Genomic DNA, 27,955 nt, shown 5'->3' with positions numbered 1-27,955 from the left:
GTGAGAGTAAAGGATCATCTTTCAGGATAGGTTGTAGATCTCTGATGATGCGCTGGAGAGGTTTTAGTTGGGGGCTGACGGTGACAGCTAGTAAAAAGCAACAGAGGGTCCTGTGGCACCTTTGAGACTAACAGAAGTACTGGGAGCATAAGCTTTCGTGGGTAAGAACCTCACTTCTTCAGATGCAAGTAATGGAAATCTCCAGAGGCAGGTATATATCAGTGTGGAGATAACGAGGTTAGTTCAATCAGGGAGGGTGAGGTGCTCTGCTAGCAGTTGAGGTGTGAACACCAAGGGAGGAGAAACTGTTTCTGTAGTTGGATAGCCATTCACAGTCTTTGTTTAATCCTGATCTGATGGTGTCAAATTTGCAAATGAACTGGAGCTCAGCAGTTTCTCTTTGGAGTCTGGTCCTGAAGTTTTTTTGCTGTAAGATGGCTACCTTTACATCTGCTATTGTGTGGCCAGGGAGGTTGAAGTGTTCTCCTACAGGTTTTTGTATATTGCCATTCCTGATATCTGACTTGTGTCCATTTATCCTCTTGCGTAGTGACTGTCCAGTTTGGCCAATGTACATAGCAGAGGGGCATTGCTGGCATATGATGGCATATATAACATTGGTGGACGTGCAGGTGAATGAGCCGGTGATGTTGTAGCTGATCTGGTTAGGTCCAGTGATGGTGTTGCTGGTGTAGATATGTGGGCAGAGTTGGCATCGAGGTTTGTTGCATGGGTTGGTTCCTGAGTTAGAGTTGTTATGGTGCGGTGCGTGGTTGCTGGTGAGAATATGCTTAAGGTTGGCAGGTTGTCTGTGGGCGAGGACTGGCCTGCCTCCCAAGGTCTGTGAAAGTCTTCCTCACGCACAATTATTTCAAATTTGGTGACAATATATACCTCCAGACCAGTGGCACCGCTATGGGCACCCGCATGGCCCCACAATATGCCAACATTTTTATGGCTGACCTGGAACAACGCTTCCTCAGCTCTCGTCCACTCATGCCCCTTCTCTACCTACGCTATATTGATGACATCTTCATCATCTGGACCCATGGGAAGGAGACCCTGGAAGAAGTCCACCATGCTTTCAACAGCTTCCACCCCATCATCAACCTCAGCCTGGACCAATCTACACGGGAGGTCCACTTCCTGGACACCACCGTACAAATAAGCGATGGCCACATTAACACCACCCTATACCGAAAACCCACCGACCGCTACGCCTACCTTCATGCCTCCAGCTTCCACCCCAGTCACACCACACGATCCATCGTCTACAGCCAAGCACTGAGGTACAATCGCATCTGCTCCAACCCCTCAGACAGAGACCAACACCTACAAGATCTTCACCAAGCATTCTTAAAACTACGATACCCACACAAGGAAATAAAGAAACAAATCAACAGAGCCAGACGTGTACCCAGAAGCCTCCTGCTACAAGACAGGCCCAGAAGAGAAACCAACAGAACTCCACTGGCCATCACCTACAGTCCTCAGCTTAAACCTCTCCAACACATCATCAGTGATCTACAACCCATCCTGGACAATGATCCCTCACTTTCACAGACCTTGGGAGGCAGGCCAGTCCTCGCCCACAGACAACCTGCCAACCTTAAGCATATTAGCCACACAATAGCAGATGTAAAGGTAGCCATCTTACAGCAAAAAAACTTCAGGACCAGACTCCAAAGAGAAACTGCTGAGCTCCAGTTCATTTGCAAATTTGACACCATCAGATCAGGATTAAACAAAGACTGTGAATGGCTATCCAACTATAGAAGCAGTTTCTCCTCCCTTGGTGTTCACACCTCAACTGCTAGCAGAGCACCTCACCCTCCCTGATTGAACTAATCTCGTTATCTCCACACTGATTTATACCTGCCTCTAGAGATTTCCATTACTTGCATCTGAAGAAGTGAGGTTCTTACCCACGAAAGCTTATGCTCCCAGTACTTCTGTTAGTCTCAAAGGTGCCACAGGACCCTCTGTTGCTTTTTACAGATTCAGACTAACACGGCTACCCCTCTGATACTTGATACCATAGTTAGTAGTTCTGCAACTTCATATTTGAGTTCCTTCAGAACTCTTGGGTGAATGCCATCTGGTCCTTGTGTCTTATTACTTTTTAATTTTTCAGTTTGTTCCAAACCTCCTCTATTGACACCTCAATTTGGGAACGTTCCTCAGATTTGTTACCTAAAAAGAATGAATCGTGTGGGAATCTCCCATACATCCTCTACAGTGAAGATCCAATACAAAGAATTAATTTAGCTTCTGTGCAATGACCATGTCTTCCTTGAATTCTCCTTTAGCATCTTGATTGTCCCTTGGCTCACTAATTTTTTGGCTGGCTCCGTGCTGCTCATGTACTTTAAAAAAAATTGCTGTTATTTTTTGTGTTTTTTGCTAGTTGATCTTCAGATTCTTTTTTGGCCTGCCTAATTGTATTTTTTACACTTAACTTGCCAGAGTTTGTGCTCCTTTCTGTTTCCCTCAGTAAGATTTTGATTCCAGTTTTTAAAGGTGGTCTTTTTGGAAATGAAGCTTATAAACTGCAATATTTTAAAACAGAGAATGAGGTAAGGTGATTATTTTTGTTGTTAGTGCTGCGTAACTTAGGGCTTATCTACACTGCCCCACAGTTTGGACTACAGGAGTTTGAATAGCAGTGTGCACCAAAGTGCTGTGCTGTTATTTCCCTGTATGGATGCTGCAGGTGCAAACTAAATGGTTCCAAGTTCACATTAATTTAGTTTTCTTCAAACAGGATTACATTACTGTGAGTAAAAACCTGGTATTTCATACCTGCACATCCAGGGAGTGGAGTTACAGTGCAACACTTTGGTGTGCACTGCTATTCACCCCCCCGTAGTCCAAACTGCAGAAGCAGTGTAGACATGCCCTTAGAGTTGCCTAGGAAATGTAGCTATTTGCATGCCCGACTTTTTAATAAACTTTCCATGTTTGTGTCCCTAAACCACATTACTTGCTCATTTGTCCAGTTTCTCTTCCATTTTCCCTGTTTCTCCACTGTGTTTTAATCACCATACTATCTCATTATACATAGTGAGATACATGGATAAATGTTGGTGAATATTTATTTTCTTTAACTTGCTGGAAAGAGGCACATTGAGAAGCCATCCAAAGAAAATTACACCAGCTCCCAATGAGATACCACATATGTAATTTAAGAATAGATTTCTAACAATGACTTGGCATTATTTAGGGTTGCACATCCTTCTGAAATATAAAAGGTGAGTAGATTTATTTGCAGGTGCTTTTCTTTCAATTGTACAACATAAAAGTCTGCAGTTGATCATTGGATAAAACAGAACTTGATAACTTAAAATCATCAAAGGATTATTTTTTTAGTGAAAGTTTGAGTAAGTAAATGTGTTGAACCAAAGTCGTGGAAAGTTTATTTTGGAGCCAAGGCTGGTACTGGTTTAGCCCTGGCCCTTTTTGCTCATGATAGTCCCTTGCATGAAGATATTGTGCGTTGGACTTGCTATAAACTATTATTATTTTCGTGAAAAAGACTTCCAATCTTAACTAAAAATAGTTTTTATTATTTAATTGTGGGCTTTTATATGCAGCCTTGAAGTCTTTTTTGGCAGCTAGGCTGTGGGGGAGGTACTCACTTTTCACATGTTGCTTGTATTAATAGTTGCTAAAATCATGAAGCGGCATAAACAATTATTTTTAATTGGTTGTTAATGCTGAATTCTAGTGGGAATAATGAGGCATCTGTAGTAAAACCAAATGAATTAAAGAGCAATGTTACAGTGAATGACAACCAAATAAGTGTACAATGATTATTTGTAATGCTCAGTAGATACGCCATGTGCTTTAAAATATTTTGAAAAATAAGCCTGTTTCCTGCAATTATTTGAAGTAATAGTTTCTCTAAAGAGTATAATTTCCACTGAATTTTTTATTGTTTGAAACTCTGAAATCTAATCATGAGGTTAACTTATATTCTTGTTCCTTGCACAGGACACAGAGAGATTTTGTGACATGTAACTTAGCAATAATATACAGTAGCTATGGGAGGGAGAGAGACTATTAATTGACTGGTTATTTATCACACAGTGAGTGAGTGAGACTGATAGGATGATCCTGCTCATTTCCTGCTAACATCAGTAAGAGAGTCCCTCAAGTTTTCACAAGAATTTCTATAAAATGTTTCCATTTTGGAACATTCATCTAGAAATTTAGTTTATCAGTTTTGATTTCTGTAGTTTCATGACCAAATAAAAATATTGTTTTAAATTTAGTCAACAGTGAACTGCGCATTGTTCAGAAAGTAGTAGGAAATCAGTCAAATAGTATCAGTTATGTTTTAACAAACGTTAAGTGTGAAATTCTGTCTCCCTTGCAACATACAAATAAGCAGCGAGTGTGTGGTACACCAGCAGAAAAGCTAGAGAGATAAAATGCTATTACCCAACTTGGAAGTAGGAGTCGAGCACCTGTGCAGCTTGGCTACAGCAGCCCTCATTGTTGACCTCATGCCACCCCTCTACATGAGACTTCTGGCCAGTGGATCTCTTCAGTTGGTGGATCTCATATATGTGCACCCCCCACTTCTCCCCCCCCAACCCCCCCCAAAACACAACAGACAAACACACACCAGCCTTTTTACAGCAGAAATACATTTACAGGGCTGGGACTTAGAAGGGACAGAGGCCACACTGCTTAGAGGTATCCTTACAAGGTTCCCCCATTAGGCAATTTCTATCACCTATAGCAAGTAGTGGGATTGGCTAGGCCTGGCTATCAAAGTCTGAGCAGGGAAGATGTGAATCTTTTTAATTGCATCACTATGAAGCATAAGGGGCTGTGGATATCCCTTGCACATCTTCTCCACTCTCCCACACGGCAGCACCTCTGCTGTATTTTGGGCCTTTAGTGGACACTCCACAGCCAGGATGATTTTGCCCTAATACAGTACATATTTTACAATTCTCTCTACTGAACAACCTTCCCTTTTATGCAGTATATAATTTTAAAAATAGTATAAACTGCTTTAACAATTCTTGTGCCATCACTTACTTTAGTAAATTAATATTTTCCTTTTTAAATAGCTGAGATCTGGTGATCCACTCACCTTTCAATGTATATATGTTAGTAAAAACTTAAATACAATATGGTTCACTTAATTTTTTTTAATTAGAAGGCAAAACAGTTCTTTTGTCCTTAGTTTATAATTAGTATATGTTATAGCCCTTGACATAATAAAAATCATAGTAGGAGGTGATTCCATTTCAAGAATTTGTAATAATTCTTTCTCTGTAATACATGAATGTGTTCAGTATTGGCAAAAGAACATGTTGCTACCAAAACTGAAATAAGATCCTTGAAACAGAAAGGATGTTGCCATGGAAAAGTGAAGTAACACTCAGTACAGCTGCGATACATTAATGAATAGGATATTTTTTTAAAAGATCATTTGTGTTTGGTGTGGCTTGGAGGGTCCCAACCAGATGGTTTCCATGAACAGGATCTGACCCCCAGCTTGAGGACTTCTTACTGGCAGATTACTTCATTTTCTTTCCCTTGGATTGTCAGATCCTTACATTAATGCAAGATTTACTGCTACAGATTTATATTCAGTTACATAGATCAGTCACATTTTACGTTAAAGTCACAATTTTAGAAATACCATTTAACAATTATTTAAAAAGGTAAAAAAGATTTATATGGTAGCTTTAATATATGCAATTGATGTAACTTTAATTTTAAAATATTTTGATTACATATAATTTAAAGTACTTTCCATATCAATAAAATGATCTATAACATATATTATTATTATTTAATCCAATATATAGTGCATCAATATTGGGTGTATTCTTCCCTCCCTTTACTGGAACTTGCTGTAAGCCAAATCTCCGGGGTGGGATTGGGCAGGGGAGAGTAGGGGGGAGAGGCACTGATTCTGCTTTCCGATGCACGTGAAAATCCCACTGAAACTTGTTGGAATTTAGTGAGGGCAAAATTTGGCCCAATGAGAAATGTAACATGTTCCTTAAGAACCCACTGTTGAATGCTCTAACAGGCATTTCCACATATAAACTGATAATTTCCTGTGCAAACAGGTAGTAATTGCCTGATTTGTACTGGAAAATGTGTGTTTTTAGAGGTTCATCCATTGTATCCTCCTTTGAAAACCTTAAACTATATATTCCTCTAGTTTAAGACCTCCTATATGATGCATTTATTTATTTATGCATGCTTTTTCAGTTAAATTGGCTTGAATTTATCTAGAAATATATTATTACACATTTTGGACCAGATTCTACCACCCATTAGTCTATGAGCAGTCCCACTGAAATCAATGCACCAACTCACATTAACTCAAGGTACTACTGAACATGAAGAGTGGTCTAATTGAGGCCTAAGTGAGTGATAGCTCCTTCTAGATAATATAAGGAGTGCTAGAATTGTGATTACACTTCAATGTTCTTAATATGGTAAAATAAAATTAAACAGAGGAAAATGACCTGAGAATCTTGTATTCAATTCAATTTTGCAGATAAAGTGTAAAAATCTTAGCATTTCCTGGTTCTGTATACTTCTAAAGTGAACTTTGTTAAACATCTATTGTAGACCCTTGCAGTGAGTAAACTGATAGAACATTGTATCTCTGAGTTTGTGGAATTTGTGGGTTATTATTACCACATGCCTTGTATATTCTGGCAACATTTGATGTTAATCATCATGGAGATATATATTGGGTGATTTGTTATAAATTGCTTACTCAGAAATGCATTGATAAAACAAAAGCTACTCTGATCATAACTGCATTGCCTTTGTCATCTGTTTATCACTGCCCCACAGTGGTCTGAACTGTAATTTATTGCTAATAGACCAGAAAATGCTCTTATATGTCACCATAAAAATCTTTGAAAATTGACAGAATGATTAATTTTTACAGAGTTTTTGAAAATCAAGATGTGTTACATTTGTAACAATACACAATTGCTTCTTGTCTGGTATAAATAAAGTACATTCTAAACGTTGGATCAATAAATTACTTATCAAAGATGTAATTAACTTCATTTTACAGCTCAAATAACTCTAAAACTAGAAACAGACACAGACTTCATGTAATGTATTTATTTTTGCGAAATTCTACTTATATTTTTTGACAGTGAATTCTTGTCACTTTATCTCTGTTCACCAGGCTGGCAAATTATTTATGGTATTGAGGGATTCCAATCCCGTTACACATCATTATTGCTCTTGTGGGGAAATGTTAGCCTTCAGGGGAGGTTATCATACACTAGGTCTTCATTATCATTTGTAAGATATAGTTCCTTTAATTATATAAATTTATAGTATCTTGAAGCATTTATTGGACACTGCTACAAAAGCAGCAAACAAAAGTACTTTATCATGTCTTCAAATAACATCTTGCATCCAAAATATTGTGAAGAAACTGATTGAATCATAGTTTGTATTTGCTTAACAAAGCATTCAAGTGTGTAGGCTGTTATGGTTATTTGATATCCAGGTGCAGAATATTACTTGCAAGAGCCAAGTAAGACTAACAGTCTTTAGCATACATTACCTCGGAATTAAGAAGTCATGATGAGTTCAGTCCTTGGTTTGGGCTTACTTAGCCTTGCTAGAAGTCTCTAAGGATATGGCAGAATTATCAAAACTGTTGCATAGCAGTCTAAGTAACTGTGCACTCGTGGAAACAGAAGTTTCATATGAAATCACATGTACTTGTTCTAATCTGAAAGGTGACAAAAGGAGACAAACCTGTTGGTTTCTAAACTTTATTAACGTTTTTCATTACGATATATATCTTGGTACTAATGAACATGTCGATATTTGGCTGAGGCTTTTATTTATGTTAGATTGACTGATTGAGCTTGACCTTTTTATGCACTTTAGTCACTGTTAACCACAAAGTAAGGGGAGAATTCTCACTGAAATAAATCTTTTTTAGAAAGTAACAGCATATAAAATGCTAGTCAGCTCTAGAGCCTTAGCTAGTGATAACAAAAGCTAATGAACTGCAAAAGGAGGAGGATTTTGTCACCTTTTCTGCCGGCACATTTTCTAACTCCATTATGTTTCCTGAAACAGCTGTGGAAAGGCAGATGTATGGTCAGCTTATGTGGCTACACCCTTCTGATCAAATTTATAGACCAAAATGGCACCTTTTCAGGCATTATTTTCTATATATGTAATTTATGAAAGTGTAAGCATCTGCCATTTTCTGTTGTCCTTTCTTTTAATTCTGTTTAAGAATTTAGACAGGTTTTTAATCAACTGTGATATCTGTGATTATGTGATATAGTCTTTGATTCTGTATTATAAATGAATAAATATGTTGGGAGAATGTTGAGATCTATTTCTGAGAATCCTGTCTTGGATTTGTTTTTGTTTTTCCAGCTTGAAGTGCAGTCCTGTTGCATGTTCTTTCCAAATGACAGCCTGCCTTCCCCAAGTACAATCGTGTCTGGTGACATTCCTGGAACTGTCCGAAGTTGGTACCATGGACAGGCTGGTATGCCTGGTACACTAGTTCTTTGCTTGCCGCAGATAAAGATTATGAGTGCTGGACACAAATATATGGAACCGCTGCAAGAAATCCCCTTTGTTATGCTAAGATCCATTCTTGAAGAAGGTACAGTATGAGAAATTTGGAAAGTTTTCCTGTTGTTATTTCAATGTATAATTCTGTTGTATGATCATTGTTTTATATTGCCAACATTTTTATATAAATCAGTCTTCTTACTAAAAGATTTCATATCCAAAATATGTGAGCTAAGTGCCACAGATAAATTTGCCTTCTTTAACCATGCTATACAACCATAGCAAAAATTTAAACTTTCTGGAAGTTTCCATGTGCATTTAATTCATTACTATAATCTTGAAACTATTAATTTTTTTAGAGAGGTTTTGCTGTTTTTGTGTATTTGCATTAACATGAGCAGAGAAAATGGAGAACTTGTTAAAAGGTTTTCATAGGAGAATTTTGTACATAATATTTTTCTCCTTTTTTGCACACAAAGCTTACTAATGAAACTTACCAAAGAATTATAAAGCACAGATTATGAAAAATGGAGTAAGAAGTATTTTCAAGTACTACATTTGCTCCTGAGTGTCTGCCAATTTTTGTGATTTTACAACTACATTTTCCTATATTTTTTATTGATTTTTCCCTCCTCTTTTGTTCTGTAACAACCCCAGTCTCTCCTCCTCCACGTGCACAACAGCAGAAACAGATTTTAGTGAATTTTTTAAACAATGAAACGCTCTTTAATGGTACTGTAAGTGCTGTCAAATGCACAAAGTAAACAAGAATAGAGAAATAAATGTTTCCTCTAATTTCTTTCAGGTAAAATAATCTTATTTGTTATACTAACAAGAAAAGGTAGATATGTTTAAACATAAATGTGATTTTTTTTAAGTTGGTAGTGCCCTTTAAACCATTTATGAAAGTAGAACGTAGACCATACTTAAATTTTCTCAGACTCAGAAAGGAAGGAGCAGTCCGAGAAAGAGAGATGAATCCCCTTGGTTGGGATAAATCCTACTGTAAGGGATTTATTTGTGTGTGGCTTTGTGTTCTGGGAATAATGCCAAACAGAAGTTCTCACAATCTTGATATTTTTGATTCTCTAATGGAGCTGTTGCCTTCTCCCATGCCAAAACTCCCCCTTAAACAGACTAATAAAAAAATATTTTCAAAGCTTTTAAGTCACCTTCTTTATTTTCTCCATGCAGAGGTAAGTAATTTTTATAGACTTTTATTAGGGAGAGTCTAAATGACTATCTATATTTGAACAGGACTCCAGTGATGACATATCATTCTTAAAACATGTTACCTTCTCTGTGAAATCATATGCATGTAATCTTACTCTTCCTGAAAGCTATTTTGGAGCTGTTCATTCTTTCGTAAAGAAGATCCAAGCAAATGTCCAATTTCTTACAAGACGATGTAGTTACTCTGACTCCTATCTGCTCATTCACGTATTTTTCTTACTTCTTTAAAAGAAAAAATAGCACAGTCATCCTGTCATCTAGGAATATTGCAACTTTGTCAGGAAGGCTTATTGACCTCCAGATGTCAATATACAACAGAAATAGCTCTCACACTCAAATCTTTGTTTCCAGAGCTCTGACAAGAGGATTCCTCTGAGATAACTGTAAGCTGTAGGAATACTTTCGGTAATTACATTCAAAAGAGCGTATTAAGCATGGCACTATAATTCAGAATTACTGTAACTTGGATAATATTACCAAGTAGCTTGTGAAAAGGAGCTGGATTTACCCAGGCCATGTGTGTAATCATAGGTTCATCTTTGAGTGCTGGTCCCTGTGTGTATTCCACATGTGGACACGCATGTACCTAAGACCGGAAAATTTTTCAAGTAGTGTTCATAATTATTGAATTTAGACTGCCTTGAATCCATCCTCTGACCAGACAAGACTACCCTCTCAGGAACTACAGGTACCCAGTGCATAGGGATCTCCCCAACCAGCCTTTGAACCAACATATTGGCCCTCTTTGGGTTTTGGGATCCCTATGCACAGCACCCTGGATCTGTGCAAGAGTCTGATTGGCCCTCTTCCCCTAGGCAACAGCAACCAGCTATGCCAGAATATATGGAGGAGGAGGGCATCGAGCCAGATCCACTGGTACCAGCAGTACCGACAGGAGTCACCCCATCTTTGCCATCCCTGCATGATGACCACAAGCAATACTAAGAACTACTGCAGAGGATGGCAACTGAACTTCAGATCCCACTTAAGGAAGTTCATGTTGCAGCATATGCTCTTTGATATACTACAGCCCACTGGACCCAATTGGGTAGCTCTCCCAGTGAATGAGGCTATCATGGAACCATCCAGGGTGGTATGCAACACAGCTGCATGAAGCACCCCTACCACCAAATAAACTGAGAGATGATATTTTGTCCCTGCAAAAGGGGCAGAATTTTTGTTCATCCATGGAAAGATCCAGGCAACAGCACCCCAATACCACCTCTGCAGACCAGGGCACTAAATATCTTGACTTTCTGGGGAGGCAAGTGTTTACATCCACTAGCCTCCAGTTTAGAATCGCTAACTATCAGAACCTGTTAGCAAAGCCTGGTTCTATGAATTACTGCAAGTTTTTGGAGTTTAAAAATAAACTTCCTCAGGACAGGGCCCACTTCCAAGACCTTGTTGATGAGGATAGATGCATGGCCAAAACTTCACTCCACTCCAAACCACAGTCTACATGGATGATATCACATCTAGCGCTATAGCAATGGAAATAGTGATGTGGCATAAATTGTGGCTCCACTCTTTGGGGTTCCCCAGAAAGGTCTACTACACCATTGAGGATTTGCCCTTGATTAAACTAATCTATTAAATGAAAATAAAGATCAGTCTTTGCACTCGTTAAGACGCCAGGACAACCCTCTGCTCCCTGAGTATTTATCCCCTGGCCCAAAGAGGAAACATCATAAACAGGTATATAAACCAAGGCCTCTTCCACAGCCTTTCTGCCACCAATGACTATACAAACCACCATGCAAGTGTAGAAGGTGGAAACTTTAGACATTTTATTTATTGATTTTTAGGCACATAAATGAAATAAGACTGCCTTCCAGTAGCTCTAGGTGCCTTTGATGTTATCTGTATATGCAATTTATAGCCAATAATAGTAGACAATTACTGCTGAGCTTTTTTTGGCCAGGGCAGGAGGGAGGATTCCAAAGTCAAGGCATCCATATAATGAACTGTCACCTTCTCAGCTGTGTGCATACTCAAAAGGAGGCTTAAAACGAGAAGCAGACACAGAATAATGTCTTTTATTTTCGGTGACTGGAGGACACACATGTGGAGGCCCAGTCTGTTATATTGAACCATAATCCAAGCATGGTTAGGCAATCCCAGTAGTGGGGCCACCTGTAGTAGTTGGCCCTCATCTATGAAATATGTTATGTCTCATTGTCACAGGGTAGCTGGTCTCTGTGGATAGACTGAACCCAGCTCCCCTAGACTGGAGCAAGTGAGCCTAGTCCAGCAAATTAAAGAGGAACGGGCTACACCTGGGCCTATAAAGGGCTGCTAATAGGCAGCTGGAGGACGGAAGGACTGAGACAGGCTGAGCCTTTGGGAGGGAAAGCCACACTGGAGTGCAGCTAGTTCCTGTGGAGCAAGGACTCAGGAAGGGAGCAGAGCTGACTGAGGCTGGGAGGCTGCCAGGACCTGGAGTGCCAGAGACCCCAGGGTGGGGTGGCCATGAAGCCTGTCACCAAGGATTGAGTTAAGACTGTGTTCTGTTTGTTTGTTAACCTCTATTATGAAAATTAACCTCCTTGACTAAGACTGGGTGTGGCAGCGCATGCTTTGGAACTGGGTAGCGATGGCTCTGGCGGCACTCAGGATGTAACAAAAGCACAGGTTTGCATACTGAATAGATCATCAACCGACTTTGGAAGTACTGGAAGATTAGTACCTTAAGTACAGTTGTATGAGTGAGCTGTAAGTATGTTGGCTATAAGATCTTACTGTCTAACAGGTACAAGTGTTTATATGCATAGTTCCAAATATAGCAATAACTCAATTAACGCTTATGGCAGAACTATAGTATATTGGTCCCTCTAAATAATTTGCTAATTTTGCCTTAGATAAACAAATATATTCACCTCAGCATTTGTTTAGTTGTGACCCTAAGAGCATCCCAGTACCAGACGGCAAGGGGTTCATTAGTATCATATAATGAGTTTAAGCTTGCCTGATCAGTTCAGTATACCCTAACTCACTATGGTTATAATCAGTATCTAAAAGAGTGTCATGTAATATGTCATTGGAAAACTACAGTAAAAACTTTATCCAGCATGTTGGAGGAATGGGGGGTGCTGGTAAGTCAAAAATTCCAGATAACTAAGAGAGAGAGAATTTGGGTGCAGGAGCAGGCTCGGGGCTGGGCTCTGGGAGGGAGTTTGGGTGTGGGAGGGGGCTTGGGATTGGGGTGCGGAAGGGGCTTCGGGGTGCCGGATCAGGGCGACATTCACCTTGGATGGCTCCCCGCAAATGGTGACGTGTCCGGAAAGGCACAGCCAGGCGGCTCTGCATACTGCCTCTGCCTGCAGGTGCCACCCCCACAGCTCCCATTGGCTGTGATCCCCTGCCAATGGGAGTTGTGGAGCCAGTGCTTGGGACAGGGTGGGGGCAGTGCACAGTGTGGCTGTTCCTCCTCCTAGGAGCATTGACTGCAGCCAGTAGGAGCTATGGGGGCAGTGCCTGCAGGTGGAGGCGGCGCACAGAGGTAAAGATACTTAGTTGAGGCAACTTGCAAGTTTTTAATGCTGACTACTGCCTGTGACATTTAAATATTGCAGGTCACTCATTTTTTACTAAGTGCCATTTTCTATAAACTAAATTAATAATTATAATACTTAGCTGAAAGATTACAGGTAATCATTTTAGAAAATTAGACCCTGAACTGCCATTTTACTAGCAGTCTTATTGTTGCATCAGAATGCTAGTGAGGGTTGCATTTAAATAACCTCCTGTCACATACAGAATTTTGGCTCTTGCTAGTATAGAATTTGATTCTGTAAGGTGCTGAGAACCCTGGCCAAGACCAGCAAAGGGCTTAAAAGTATGTGCTTAACTTTGTAGTCAATGAAACTACTCACTTGCTTAAAGTTAAATATGCTGAAGTGCTTTGCTGGATTGGACATCAGTGTGCAGCATCTTGCACGTCTCAGCACAGGATTCTAAGAACCACAAACAGTGATTGCTCAAATTAAAGAACCTTTAAAATGTGTCTTCTGTATTTGCACTGTACAACAGAACTTTCTGAGTCTCTTTATATTGCTATCTCTACCTCTGTCTTTTCCATCATAAAGTCTTGTCATCCCAGCTGCAATAAACAATTCTTACGTAAAACTAATGATAATCTGTGCACGTGGTTGATAAATTGGACCAATCTGTGGCCAAACTCTTCACCACTCCAAACACAGCAATTTAATGTTCTCAGAACTGTCGCAACTGAAAGTGCATCAAAACCTGAAAATCTGGATAAAAGCAGAAATGCCTGGCTATATGGCCTTAAAACACTTAACTCCCTATGGTTTAAACTTGGGAGAGAATACAGTATGTCTATTTAATATTTGAAGTGACTGGAATTAAATATAGTGTTCCATGGAACAACTATTCAAGTCTCTAATTGTAAACGACTTGTTTGTTGTTTAATATCTTTTACTCCTTGACAAGGGAAAAGCCTAAGTGTTTATAAAGTGCTTTCCTGGATTGTTGTTTCTCAAGGATTCTATCTCTCTACTGTAACTTTGTATGAATAATAATAAATATAAATGCTACTTTTCAACTCTGGAAAGCCTTTATTCAAAAACAAACATGGTGGTGGAGTGAAGAAGTACAAATGATAAAAGATAAAGTTTAAACTCTGGCAAAGGAATAGGAGCAAATGAAACCTGAAGGAATACAAGGATGTTAAGAAAATGTCCAGGAATATTTGTAAAAGCAGAAGTCTTCAAGCAACTATGCACAAGACTTAGAACAAAGGAAGGGGGAAAAGAAGTGTATAGGCTAGCAAAATCATGGGTCAGAATTACCAGAGATATAAAGGAAGTGAGGTTCATCAACAATGAAATTGGTATGGTGTTGACTGGTGATATCGCATAAAGGATCGATGGAAAAGGTACCTAAGAGAGCAATGCAACTTCAAAATGATGAACTTTGGTGTAGTGTAGCCTATCATACCTGATGAAGTGGCAAACGCTGTAAAAGAGATGAAAAATAATAAGGCCTTAGGCCCAGATAGATCCCTATTGAGACATTGAAAAAGCTTGGAATAGAAGGCATCCATTTGCCGACATCTCTGTTCAATTTAATCATGAGGTGGGAAAGGATACCAAATGAGTGGAGGAAAAGTATCTTGGTGCTGATATACAAGGGAAAAAATGACAATGGCAACTGCACATATTAGAGAAGTATTAAGCTGATTAATCATATGATGAAATTGTGAGAGAGAGTCATCGATAAAAGATTAAGGGAAGTGAATATTAGACACCAGTATGATTTCATGCCAGGAAGGTCGACAATTTTTGCACTTAGGGAGCTAGTGGAAAAATATAGAGAGAAAAGGAAAAATATTCACATGGCATTCATGGATCTCAAAAAGGACTTTGGTTGAGTTCCAAGAGAATTCATCTGGTGGTGCATGAGGGAGTGTGGCTTGTTCAAGCCTGTATGTAGGTACAACATCAACAGTCAGAACTTATGGTGGTGAAATAGACGTAATATCAGTAAAGGTGGGAGTGCATCAGGAATCAGCTCTAAGCCATTTCTTGTTTATTCTCATCCTGGATACCCTCAAGAAGAACATACAGAAGGAAGCATCTTGGTGCATGCTATTTGCAGATAATACCATTCTATGCAGTGAGGGAAAAGATTGTCTTAGAAGAGAATCTTGATAAATGGAGAGATATGGTATGTAATTTGAGTAATGTGCACACTGAAGAATTATCTTTGAAACTAGGTGAGCAAACAATACCAAAAATGCAAAGTTTCAATATCTGGGTTCCAAAATCTGGTGAAATAGAGGATAAAAATAGAGGTAGGATAATAAATACCTGGCTCTGATGGAGAGAGATAAGTGGAAAGTACCAGTAAGAATAAAAAGAAAAGTCTATAAAATGGTGTCCATCCATTTTTAATGGGTGGCGCTGGGTGTTGGGCAACAAAGAAAAAACATGAGCGAATGATCTCTTCCACAGAAATGTGAATGTTGAGATGGATGAGTGGTGTAAGCAAGACAGATTACATGAGGAATGTGTATATTAGAGACATGCTCAAAATAAAACCCAAACATAAAAGAGTAAGGGCGTACAGGCTCAGATATTTGTTCATGTAAAGTGCAGTCCTGACAACTACATGGGTAAGAGAATCCAACAGATCAGGATTGAAGGAAAAACACAGAGCAGCCAACTCAAGAAGTAGTGGTGGGATGTCCTAAAGGAAGACATGTTAGCATGTGGTATAATAGAGGATATGGCATTGAACATAGCAATTTCGAGGGAGAGGACTCAGAGCAGACACCATTTGATGAGATTAATGCAAGGAAGAAGACTTTCTATCTGAGAATTAAGTGCACTTTAAATCATTAATAACTCATAAGTCCTCGTAGCACCTCTGTGAGGGTAAATATTATCCCTTTCTTACAGATGGGGAAACAGGAAGAGTGCTTGAGAGACTTGTTGAAAATAACATAGAATGACTTTAGGAAAACGTGGAATAGAAACCAGATCGCCTGAATTCCAGTGTTGTAATCACAAGATTATTCTTCCTTTCCACTTACTTTTAATAAAAAAATAATTACACATCTGCTACTGGTTACAGGTAACTGCCATTACTGCAACAAGAACTTTTAAAAAAGGGAAACTAACAAATGCGAGGGCAAATGTATAACAAAAAATTATTAGTATTTTTACAATTTGATCAATATTTTACACAATGAGTAGGGGTAGATAAAATGCACAGTTACCTCTATTGCTAGGCAAAGAAACCAGAACTAGAACACCAGCAGCATGTTACAATGAACAGATAAACTCTAGAGAAGACCCTTTTTTATGATATTTAGTGAAACCAGCTTTTATTACACACACGAGAGAATTCTTGCCAGGGAGCCAGCATATAACGGATCAATGATTAATATTTAGGAGGGTACCCTGATGCCAAAGAGAAATTCTTTCCTTATCCTGAAAGTGGCATTTATAAACACAAGAAGTTGTTAAAACAGTTGAGTATAACTGTTACCATCTTTTGCATTAATTTTCAAGTCCATTAATAGTTCAAGTAACTGAGTTATAAATCATTTGAAAGAAGAAAAAGTAAGGATTTGTCAGACCTCAAGTTTGTGAGTAAAAAGGATTTTTAGCAACATTCTTGCCGTATTGATGAGCTGCAATGTTCATCTCTCATATTCTGGCTCAAAAAAGATCTAGGTGAAATACTGGCCCCATTGAAGGGCTATGACTCATATGAAGGGTCGGTTGGAAGGTTGTAGAGATTTCTTCTGCTCCTATTGTAAACAGTGGTGCCTGGCTTCCCTTCATACGTATTAGTAAGTGGGTTTTGAAACAAATGTTTTTTGAATTACATTTCTTTTGAAGTGTAGACACTTTAAATAGTTTCTGAAGCTTCATACGTTCACCCAACAATGAATATTGGCCACCAAAGTTTAAAAAAAAAAATTAAAGCAAAATTAAAGCACTAGAAACAACTACAGAACAAAAATTTCTCTAACACTTGGACAGTTTAAAGTAGATATTATTAGTAGAAAAATTTTCAATATTGAATTACTATGGTGATCACTGAGAAAAGAAAAATCATGTATTTTAATTAATAAATAAGCCATTAGAATCTACTTCAAATTTTTGAACAGTTTTCCATCCTAAACAATCAATATTTTGTATTTCTTGAATGAATTAAATTTTTTGGAGAATTTTAAATACGTAATCGGAAGTCTTTCCAAAATATTTTAAAGCAAGTCTAGCTGAATTTTATATTGTACATAATTTGGAACCTTTCTTCAGTTTGTAAATAACTTTAGAATAAGTTCAAAGTTTTCAGTTCTTGTATGTTCTCATGCAGTGCTTTATGGCTATACTAGTGACCATAAATGAGTTATTGCTGGTGTCACCTCTGTAATCACCAATTAAACTCTTGCCAAAGTAGTATGGTGAAGACTTCTGGCTTCAGCTTTATTCTAACTTTATATATTTTTGTAAAGTATAATTTAAGTAGTTAACCATCAGTTAACTCAACACTTAATTTCTGGTATTGCTTAGCTGTATTGTTTGAAGCCCTACAGGAATCTCAGGACTGCAGATTAATCCCAAGCAGCAAATCCCCAGTGTAACTCTTCATTAATTAGTGAGTTGGACACACTAGTTAAGGTGCTTTATAACTGTGCACTAGAAAGGCCCAGTCCCATGTATTTAATTGCCATTTCCTGCTATCATATGCTCACTTTGGGACATGAGACCAACTTGTGTCTCTTCTTACCACAAAGTCCACCTGCTCAAATTTGTGACAAATAAAGTCTCATCATCAGCCCAGCCCTCTTAATTTGTTGTAGGAAAGAGAACTTCACCTCATGTGTCTCCTGCAAACTGAATAAGCCCTTTTCAAATATAAGGATGTCACAGAGCTGGTTGAGCTTTCACTTGTTGGACACTCACCAGGCTGATTTGCTTAGATCCCAGCACTTGATATATGTTCTTCTGAACTCCCATGAGTGCCAGGTACTGTCTCTTTTTTTGGCCTCTAGGCGTGGACTCTAACTAGGATCCCATGCTTTCCTAGTCCCCAAGACCAATGCCGAACTCCCTGAGACTCCCCAATAGCATACATACACCATCCCCAGAACTCCACCCTCCTGGGTCCTCTGGTTTATAGTTTAATCCATGCAAAGTAGGCCACTGGTCTGGTATTAAATCCAGCAGTCCTGCTTTTCTAGGATTTCACCCCCACTCGGTACTCAGACAAAACGGAATGTGGTTTTGTCCAGCATTGAATGGGGGTTGCCATTTTGAGGAGCATACTGCTCTGCCCCCACCAGCATGACCTCGCATGCAACGTGATGCCAGTGCGGGCTGCGTGATGACCTTTTCAAAATGGCACCCGGATGTGGCAGGAAATCCAAGTTCACCCTGGCAGGGGAGGGGTTATGCTGGCAAGAGCAGGCACATACCGTTCCTGAAAGTACCGGAATGTCCAGTATTCTGGGAATATATGAGTGACCACCCTAATGCAAAATAAGAAACACTTGTACACCATTCCCTGCCTGAGTTTTCCTCACCACTTGTGAGTGTTCATTGGGGTTTGGTCAGTGTCCTTTAGGGTCCAAGGTCTCCTTTCCTGGATCTCAGTCCTCCAACTCACAATCTTAAATTTGTAAAATGATAATCCTCCATCATGACTCCTACTCACAGTAGTAGTTGTATGAAAAATTCATAGACTGTAGGATGTGTGTGTGTGTGACTAAAGTCTGATTTTGCTACCTATAAACAGAAGTCACTTGTCCTGCTTACAGAGCTGGATATTTTTCAAAGTGAGTAGGGTGACTGGTCTCTTAATCAAGGAAATTTCTTTGATACAAGGCAATACAAGACATTTACAGCAGACATATGCTCACTTAGTTTTAATGTATTCAGATGGATTTTTAAAAACACGGTGCTGAAAAACCAAGTAAATCAACAAGATATTGTCCTTTAATATTGTTCTGTCAGATTTATTTGCAGTGTGAAATAAAAATTCAAATCAGATTTATGTTTTTTATCTCTGGACACCGTATCAAAGGGTATTTTATTAGGATTTGGGACCCGGTCCAAGTGCCCATTGAAGATGTCCATTAACTTCAGTGTGTTTTGGATCAGGCCCATTCTGAATTTCATTTAGCATTTACTATTTGAATAATGTTGAGAAAAATCATCACTTAACATTTAGAGGCATGTAGTTATAAAACTATTTTTTCTCTTTAATCACCAGGTGATGCCTTCCCTTGGACAATCAGTCTGCATCATTTCAGTGTGTATACTCTTCTTGGACAACAAATGACACTTAATTTAGTGGAACCCATGGGCTGTACTTCTACTCTAGCTGTCACTTCACAAAAACTACTTGCCTCAGGGCCAGAATCCAGACACTCGTTTGTTGTTTGCCTCCATGTCGACCTCGAGTCACTTGAAATAAAATGCTCGAACCCCCAGGTTGGTATATTTAATTGATTTATTAAAGGAAATTAAAAATAACTTGAATTAAGTACAATTGTTCTGCATTTTGTTGGGGAGGTTCTCTTTTATTAAACATCTTTTTTTTTTTTTTTAAACTGGGCCATCAAGATCAGGGTACTTAGATTAGATTTGCTTTGAAGCTCTCTCAAGTTTTGTAATTTAAACTCTTCTCAAAATGTAATAGCTACAGCATAAATGCATCTTTTGGCTGATGGACTGAAATCAGTTGCAGATGTACTGAAGCACTGCTCAACTGTCATTGTGAAAAAAATTGTTGAAGTGGTCTAATGTAATTTTTGATCAAATTCTCACAGTCTCTCATTCAGCATGGAATGTTTTCAAACAAGCTATGATATGCTTTATTAAAGGGGAAAACTGAAAGGGAATTGTTTAAAAGAATGCAGATTGTCACCATAAATTTATTCTTTAAAAGGTAGGTATGTTACATGAACTACTGAAAATTGCATTTTAATTGAGTTAGATCCAAGTTACTCTACAGTGGCCTGAAGTCACTCCAAATAGGAGAGATTTTCTATGCAAATTTTCGATGCACTGAACTGTGTCTTTAATAATGTTTTTGTTGTCAGTTGTACCATCTTAATTATATTTCTGATGAAGCTGGCACCTCTTGTTATTGATGTTTATAATTCAGGTGCCGTCAGTGTGCTTGATACTGTACAAGACACTGCATTCAGACAATTTCTTCTTCAAAGAGCTAGCTATCAATTTTTTCCCATCTCCTAAAATTGGAAGGGATCTTGAAAGGTCATCGAGTCCAGCGCCCTGCCTTCACTAGCAGGACCAAGTACCGATTTTGCCCCAGATCCCCAAGTGGCCTCCTCAAGGATTGAACTCACAACCCTAGGTTTAGCAGGCCAATGCTCAAACCACTGAGCTATCCCTCTCCCTGATGAGACAAGACAGAGAAAAGAGACACAATGGGGTAGCCCAGTGAAGACGATACTTGAATTTTTCAACTATTACTGCTTAATAAAATAAAATAAAATAAAATAAAAGTATGTCATAAAAATGGCCATCCTGGGTCAAACCAATGGTCCATCTAGCCCGGTGTCCTGACTTCTGCCAGTCCCAGATGCTTCAAAAGGAATGAACAGAACAGGGCAATTATCAAGTGATCCATCCCTGGTTGTCCATTCCCAGCTTCTGGCAGTCAGAGGTTTAGGCACATCCAGAGCATGGGATTGCATCCCCGACCATCTTGGCCAATAGTCATTGATGGATCTATCCTCCATGAACTTATCTAATTCTTTTTTTAACCCAGTAATACTTGTGGCCTTCATAACATTCCTTGGCAATGAATTCCACAAGTTGACTGCATGGTGTGAAGAAGTACTTCTTTTTGTATGTTTTAAACCTGCTGCATATCAATTTAATGGGTGATATGTGTTATGGTTCTTGTGTTATGTGAAGGGGTAAATCACACTTTCTTATTCACTTTCTCCATGCCATTCATGATTTTATAGACCTCTATCATATCCCCACTTAGTCATCTGTTTTCTAATCTGAACAGTCACAGTCTTGTTAACCTCTCCTCATATGGAAGCTGTTCCACACATTTAATTGTTTTTGCTACCCTTCTCTCTACCTTTTCCATTTCTAACGTATCTTTTTTGAGACTAGAACTCAACACACATTCAAGGTGCGGGCATACCATGGATTTATATAGTGGCATTATGATATTTACTGTCTTATTGTCTATCCCTTTCTAAAAGTTCCGAACATTCTCGTAGCATTTTTGACTGCTGCTCCCCATTGAGAGGATGTTTTCAGAGAACTATCCACAATGACTCCAAGATATCTTTCTTGAGTGGTAACTGCTAATTTAGATCCCATCATTTTGTATGTATAGTTGGGATTATGTTTTCCAAAATGCAATACTTTGTATTTATCAGCATTGAATTTTCATGTATCATTTTGTTGCCCAGTCACCCAGTTTTGTGCAATTTCTTTATCACTCTTTGCAGTCTGCTTTGGAATTAACTATCTTGAGTAATTTTGTATTGTCTGCACACTTTGCCACCTTGCTGTTTACCTCTTTTTTCCAGATCATTTATGAATATATTGAACAGAATTGGTCCCATTACAGATCCCTACGGGACCCGCTGTTTATCTCTATCCATTCTGAAAACTGAATATTTTTTCTGCCTTTTGTTTCCTGTCTTTTAACCAGTTACTAGAGGACCTTCCCTCTTATCCCATGACTTCTTAATTTGCTCTCTTTGGTGAGGGATCTTGTCAAAGGCTTTCTGAAAGTCCAGGGGCACTATGTAGACTTGATCTCTCTTGTGCACATGTTTGTTGATCCCCTCAAAGAATTCTAATAGATTGGTGAGGCATGATTTCCTTTTACAAAAGCCATGTTGACTCTTCTCCAATAAATCATGTTCATCTATGTGTCTGATAATTCTGTTCTTTACTATAGTATCACCCAATTTTCCTGGTACTGAAGTTAGGCTTACAGGCCTGTAATTGTCAGGATCGCCTCTGGAGCCTTTTAAAAAAATTGATGCCACATTAGCTATCCTTCAGTCATCTGGTACAGAAGCTGATTTAGTGATAGGTTACATACCACAGTTACTGTTAGTTTTTGAATCTTATTTTAGTTGTTCTTCAAATTCTTTTTTGGCCTGACTAATTATACTTTTACACTTGCTTTGGCAGAATTTATGCCCCTTTCTATTTTCCTCAATGGGATTTGACTTCCAATTTTTAAAGGATGTCTTTTTGCCTCTAACCACAAATTTTACTCTGTTGTTTAACCATTTTTCAGTCCTCTTACTATTTCTTTTAATTTGGGGTATACGTTTAATTTGAGCCTCTATTATGGAGCTTTTAAAAAGTTTCCATGCAGCTTGGAGGCATTTCACTTTTGTGACTGTTGTTTTTGATTCCCTTTAACTAGCTTCCTAATGTTTGTGTAGTTTGGCTTTCTGAAATTAATTGCTCCAGTGGGAGGCTTCTTTTGTATTTCCGCTCCCTCCACAAGAATGTTAAATTTAGTTATATTATGGTTGCTGTTACTGAGCTGTTCAGCTATATTCACTTCTTGGACCAGATCCTGTGCTCTACTTAGAACGAAAAGAAGAATTGCCTCTCCCCTTGTGGGTTCCAGGACTAGCTGCTCCAAAAAGCAATCATTAATGGTGTTGCCAAATTTTATCTCTGCATTCCTTCCTGAGGGGACGTACTCAGTAAATATGGAGATAGTTGAAATCCCCCATTATTATTGGGTTTTCTATTTGTATAGCCTCTCTAATCTCCCTCAGCATTTCAAAATCACCATCACCATCCTGGTCAGGTGGTTGGTAGTATATTCTTACTGCTATACTCTTATAATTCAAGCATGGAATTTCTGTCCATAGAGAATCTATGATACAGGTGGATTCATTTAAGATTTTACTATATTTGACTCTATGCTTTCTTTCACATATAGTGCTACTCCTCCACCTGCAAAACTTACTCTGTCATTCCTATATATTTTATACCCTGGTATTACCATGTCCCATTGATTGCTATCATTCCATCAAGTTTCTGTGTTGCCTGTTGTGTCAATATCTTCATTTGATAGCAGGCACTCAAGTTCACCCATCTTAGTATTTAGACTTCTTTCATTTGTATACAAGCACTTATTAAATTTGTCAATATTTACTTGTCTGCCTTCATGTGATGTAATTGAATGGGACTCTCTTTCATTGGACTGTTTCTCTTGAGCTCCTAGTTGTACTTTATCAACTTCTATCCTCTCCTCTTCACTAGGATATAGAGAAACCCTGTTAATAGATCGTTAATAGATCTTCCCCTAAGGATTGTCTCTGACCAAACCATATGCTCCTCCGCACCTGTCAGCTTTCTCCAGCCCATAGTTTAAAAACTTCTCTGTAACACTGGTCTACAATTTTTGAGAAGTTGTCTGCTTCAGAGATAAAATGTGCTATTTATTATGTATTTTGATGTGCTGAATTCAAATATAACAATTAAAACAACTGATTGGCTACTGTTTCTAAGATATTTAAGTTTTTACATTTTAGGTCTGTGTATATTGTGTAGATAGTAGAGTTTTAATCATAAATTGTAAACCTAGGTCTTTTCATGTGTTTATGGTTGCTTTACATGATAATAGTTCACCTGTCCTGCTTATGTAACACTTTAAAAAATCAGCAAAAGGGTTATATAAATAAAATTTATTATGAAACAAAAGGCAAAAAACTATTATGTACATAGTTTAGTCCTATTCAGTGTCTACTCGGCACTTCTTGGCTTGTCGCTTGTATTCATTAAATGGAGCATCTCTTGTCACTGTCCAGCAATAGTCTGCAAGCATTGATGGGCTCCATTTGCCCCGATAGCGTTTCTCCATTGTTGCAATGTCCTGGTGAAATCGCTCGCTGTGCTCGTCGCTCGCTGCTCCGCAGTTCGATGGAAAAAAATCTAGATGAGAGTGCAAAAAATGTATCTTTAGTGACATGTTGCAACCAAGGCTTTTGTATGCCTTGAGGAGGTTTTCCACCGACAACCTGTAATTGTCTGCCTTGTCGTTTCCGAGAAATTTTATTGCCACTAACTGGAAGGCTTTCCATGCCGTCTTTTCCTTGCCACGCAGTGCATGGTCAAATGAATCATCTCGAAGAAGTTAACGAATCTGAGGACCAACAAAGACACCTTCCTTTATCTTAGCTTCACTTAACCTTGGAAATTTTCCATGGAGGTACTTGAAAGCTGCTTGTGTTTTGTCAATGGCCTTGACAAAGTTCTTCATCAGACCCAGCTTGATGTGGAAGGGTGGTAACAAAATCTTCCTTGATTGGTGGATGCAAGTGGTGGATGCTGAACACTTTTCCTCCCAGGCTCCAATGACTGTCGGAGTGGCCAGTCTTTCTTGATGTAGTGGGAATCTCTTGCACGATTATCCCATTTGCAGAGAAAACAGCAGTACTTTGTGTATCCAGTCTGCAGACCAAGCAAGAGAGCAACAACCTTCAAATCGCCACAAAGCTGCCACTGATGTTGGTCATAGTTTATGCACCTCAAAAGTTGTTTCATGTTGTCATAGGTTTCCTTCATATGGACTGCATGACCAACTGGAATTGATGGCAAAACATTGTCATTATGCAGTAAAACAGCTTTAAGACTCATCTTCGATGAATCAGTGAACAGTCTCCACTCATCTGGATCGTGAACGATGTTGAGGGCTGCCATCACACCATCGATGTTGTTGCAGGCTACAAGATCACCTTCCATGAAGAAGAATGGGACAAGATCCTTTTGACGGTCACGGAACATGGAAACCCTAACATCACCTGCCAGTAGATTCCACTGCTGTAGTCTGGAGCCCAACAGCTCTGCCTTACTCTTGGGGAGTTCCAAATCCCTGACAAGGTCATTCAGTTCACCTTGTGTTATGAGGTGTGGTTCAGAGGAGGAGGATGGGAGAAAATGTGGGTCCTGTGATATTGATGATTCAGGACCAGAAGTTTCATCCTCTTCCTCTTCCTCGTCTGACTCAAGTGAGAATGATTCTGGTGCATCAGGAACCGGCAGTCCTTCTCCGTGAGGTACTGGGCGTATAGCTGATGGAATGTTTGGATAATGCACAGTCCACTTTTTCTTCTTTGACATACCTTTCCCAACTGGAGGCACCATGCAGAAGTAACAATTGCTGGTATGATCTGTTGGCTCTCTCCAAATCATTGGCATTGCAAAAGGCATAAATTTCCTTTTCCTGTTCAACCACTGGCGAGGATTTGTTGCACAAGTGTTGCAGCATATGTGTGGGGTCCACCTTTTGTCCTGATCTCCAATTTTGCTGCCAAAATAAAGGTGATAGGCTTTCTTAACCATAGTGGTTATACTGCGCTTTTGTGATGTGAAAGTCACTTCACCACAAACATAGTAGAAGTTATCTGCACTGTTCACACAAGTATGAGGCATCTCTGCTCACTTTGGCTAAACAGAAATGTGTCCCTTTGCAAAATCAAACACTGACAAATAAGAGAGCACGACTGTATGATTTCTAGAGCTGATATAGGGCAATTTGTTCAGCAGAGTGATGTAAGCTTCGTTATGGTTGCATCATCCATGACTTCTAGGAATAACATGATGCAATTCATATCATGTATGATGCAATACCAGCTTCAGATTGCATCATTCATTGTTTTGCCTAAAAAGCAAGTACTGTCCAAACCCAGTCATAGATTTATTCATCGATCCAGTCAAAGATGTATTTTAGTCATTTCTGATTTAAATTGAGATCCCTTCCCTTTATAACTCACTTATCCTCCGCCATTCCCAAGTCAAGGGTCGTATATACTGACCCAATAGCATATCTTGAAAACTAGAGCCAATTAACAATTTTAACATTTTCGTTCTCAGTGACCCAGAATTAGTAAAGTTTGACTACATTTATTTCAGAAGTATTTTGGCTGTAGAGCAGTGTAATCCTTTTTAATTTTATATGCCAGCAGTCTTGGTTTAGGTGGAGCCCATCCTTCCAGCATAGGCTCCTCTTTTCCTAAAGGGATCCCCAGTTCCTAATAAACCTAAAATCGTCCTCCCTACAGCATTGTGTCATCCATCCATTGAAACCCTGCAGTTCTACCTGTCTAACTGGCCCTGTGTGTGGAACTGGAAGCATTTCAGAGAATGCTACCATGGAGGTCTTGGACATCAATCTCTTACCTAGCAGCTTAAATTTGGTCTCCAGGGCCTCTCTCCTACCTTTCCCTATGTCGTTGGTACCTATCTGTACCACAAACACCAGCTACTATCCAGCACTTCACATGTCTGTTTAGATGTCTTGAGAGATCCGCAATCTTTGCACCTGGCTGGCAGTTCATCATGCAATTCTCTGAATCATCATGAACCAGCTAACTGTATTTCTAATAATCAAATCCCCCATTACTATTACCATTCTCTTCCTAATAACTGGGATTCCTTCCCCCAGAGTGGTATCGTCGGTGTGAGAAGATACCATGACTCATCTGAAAGGAGGGTCCCAACTATGGGATCATTTCCCTCCACTCCAGTTTGATGTTCTCCTTCCCTGAAACTTTCATCCTCCTTGACAGCACAGAGGCTGTCAGACTGGAGGTGGGGCCACTTTACTGTGTCCCGAAAAGTCTCATCTATGTACCTCTTTGTGTCCCTTGGCTCCTCCAGTTCAGCCTCTCTGGTCTCAGGAGCCTATACTTGGCCTTTGAGGGCCATGAGTTGCTTGCACCTAATGCACACATAAGCCACCTACCCACAAGGAAGGTAATCTTGCATGCTGCATTCAGTGCAATAAACTGTATAGCACCCTCTCTGCTACTGGACTTCTGCCTGCATTCTTTTTACTCCTGCAGATTTTTTTGCTTTTTTTCCTTTGCCAAAGATTCTTCTTCAAGTGGGGGCCTCTGTGTGTGTTCCATTCATGGAGTGCATGTGCCCCATGCACCTGAGACTGGAATTTTTTTTGTTTACAATGTGCATTGCTTTGCTAATGCAGCCTACTCTCCATACTCCCAGTCAAGAGTACAAGGCGCAGTGTGGACTGACCACCTCTCCAGTTCCTTTCTTCCACATGTGGTCTGAGATGGAACTTCCCTAGTGTCTGTAGCTTTACTTGGTGTTCTTTGTTTTATTAGTTGTAAATAGTTGCAAATAGAACTTTTTAGTTTAGTTTTAGTTTTAGCTAAGTGTGATCGGCGTTGGCCCACCTACCCGCTAGGGGGCGGTGGGGAGCTATGAGATCACTGGCCGGCTTGGGTCACGCCTCCGTCAGCGGGGAATTAGCGGCGGGGCGGCCGCCAGCCAGAGTCTGTAGCGCGCCCCTCAGGCAGGGGAGCGCCGGCAAAGGTCAGTAGCGCGCCCCTCAGGCAGGGGAGCGCCGGCAAAGGTCAGTAGCGCGCCCCTCAGGCAGGGAAGCACCGGCAAAGGTCAGTAGCGCGCCCCTCAGGCAGGGGAGCACCAGCTAAGGTCAGTAGCGCGCCCCTCAGGCAGGGGAACGCCGGCTAAGGTCAGTAGCGCGCCCCTCAGGCAGGGGAGCGCCGGCTAAGGTCAGTAGCGCGCCCCTCAGGCAGGGGAGCGCCGGCTAAGGTCCCGGCGTGGCTCTGCCGGGTAGGGGAGCGCAGGCCCACCCTACACCACTGCGCTCCAGCCCAGGGCCCTGACAG

At 39.7% G+C, this 27,955-nt stretch overlaps 1 protein-coding gene across 6 annotated transcripts in view; it reads left to right on the top strand.

Annotated features, from left to right (window-relative positions):
• The window catches only part of VPS13B (vacuolar protein sorting 13 homolog B), a 960,935-nt gene that overhangs the window by 508,289 nt on the left and 424,691 nt on the right, over positions 1 to 27,955 (top strand). For all 6 annotated transcript variants that reach the window (XM_054017509.1, XM_054017507.1, XM_054017510.1 and 3 more), the window contains exons 23-24: positions 8,410 to 8,644; positions 19,540 to 19,760. In XM_054017509.1, coding sequence (XP_053873484.1) covers positions 8,410 to 8,644; positions 19,540 to 19,760 — 456 coding nt within the window. The remainder of the gene's footprint in view (positions 1 to 8,409; positions 8,645 to 19,539; positions 19,761 to 27,955) is intronic.

Source organism: Malaclemys terrapin, chromosome 2 (genome assembly GCF_027887155.1).
Source record: "Malaclemys terrapin pileata isolate rMalTer1 chromosome 2, rMalTer1.hap1, whole genome shotgun sequence".
NCBI lineage: Eukaryota > Metazoa > Chordata > Testudines > Emydidae > Malaclemys > Malaclemys terrapin.
This window is presented reverse-complemented; position numbering and strand designations above follow the sequence as displayed.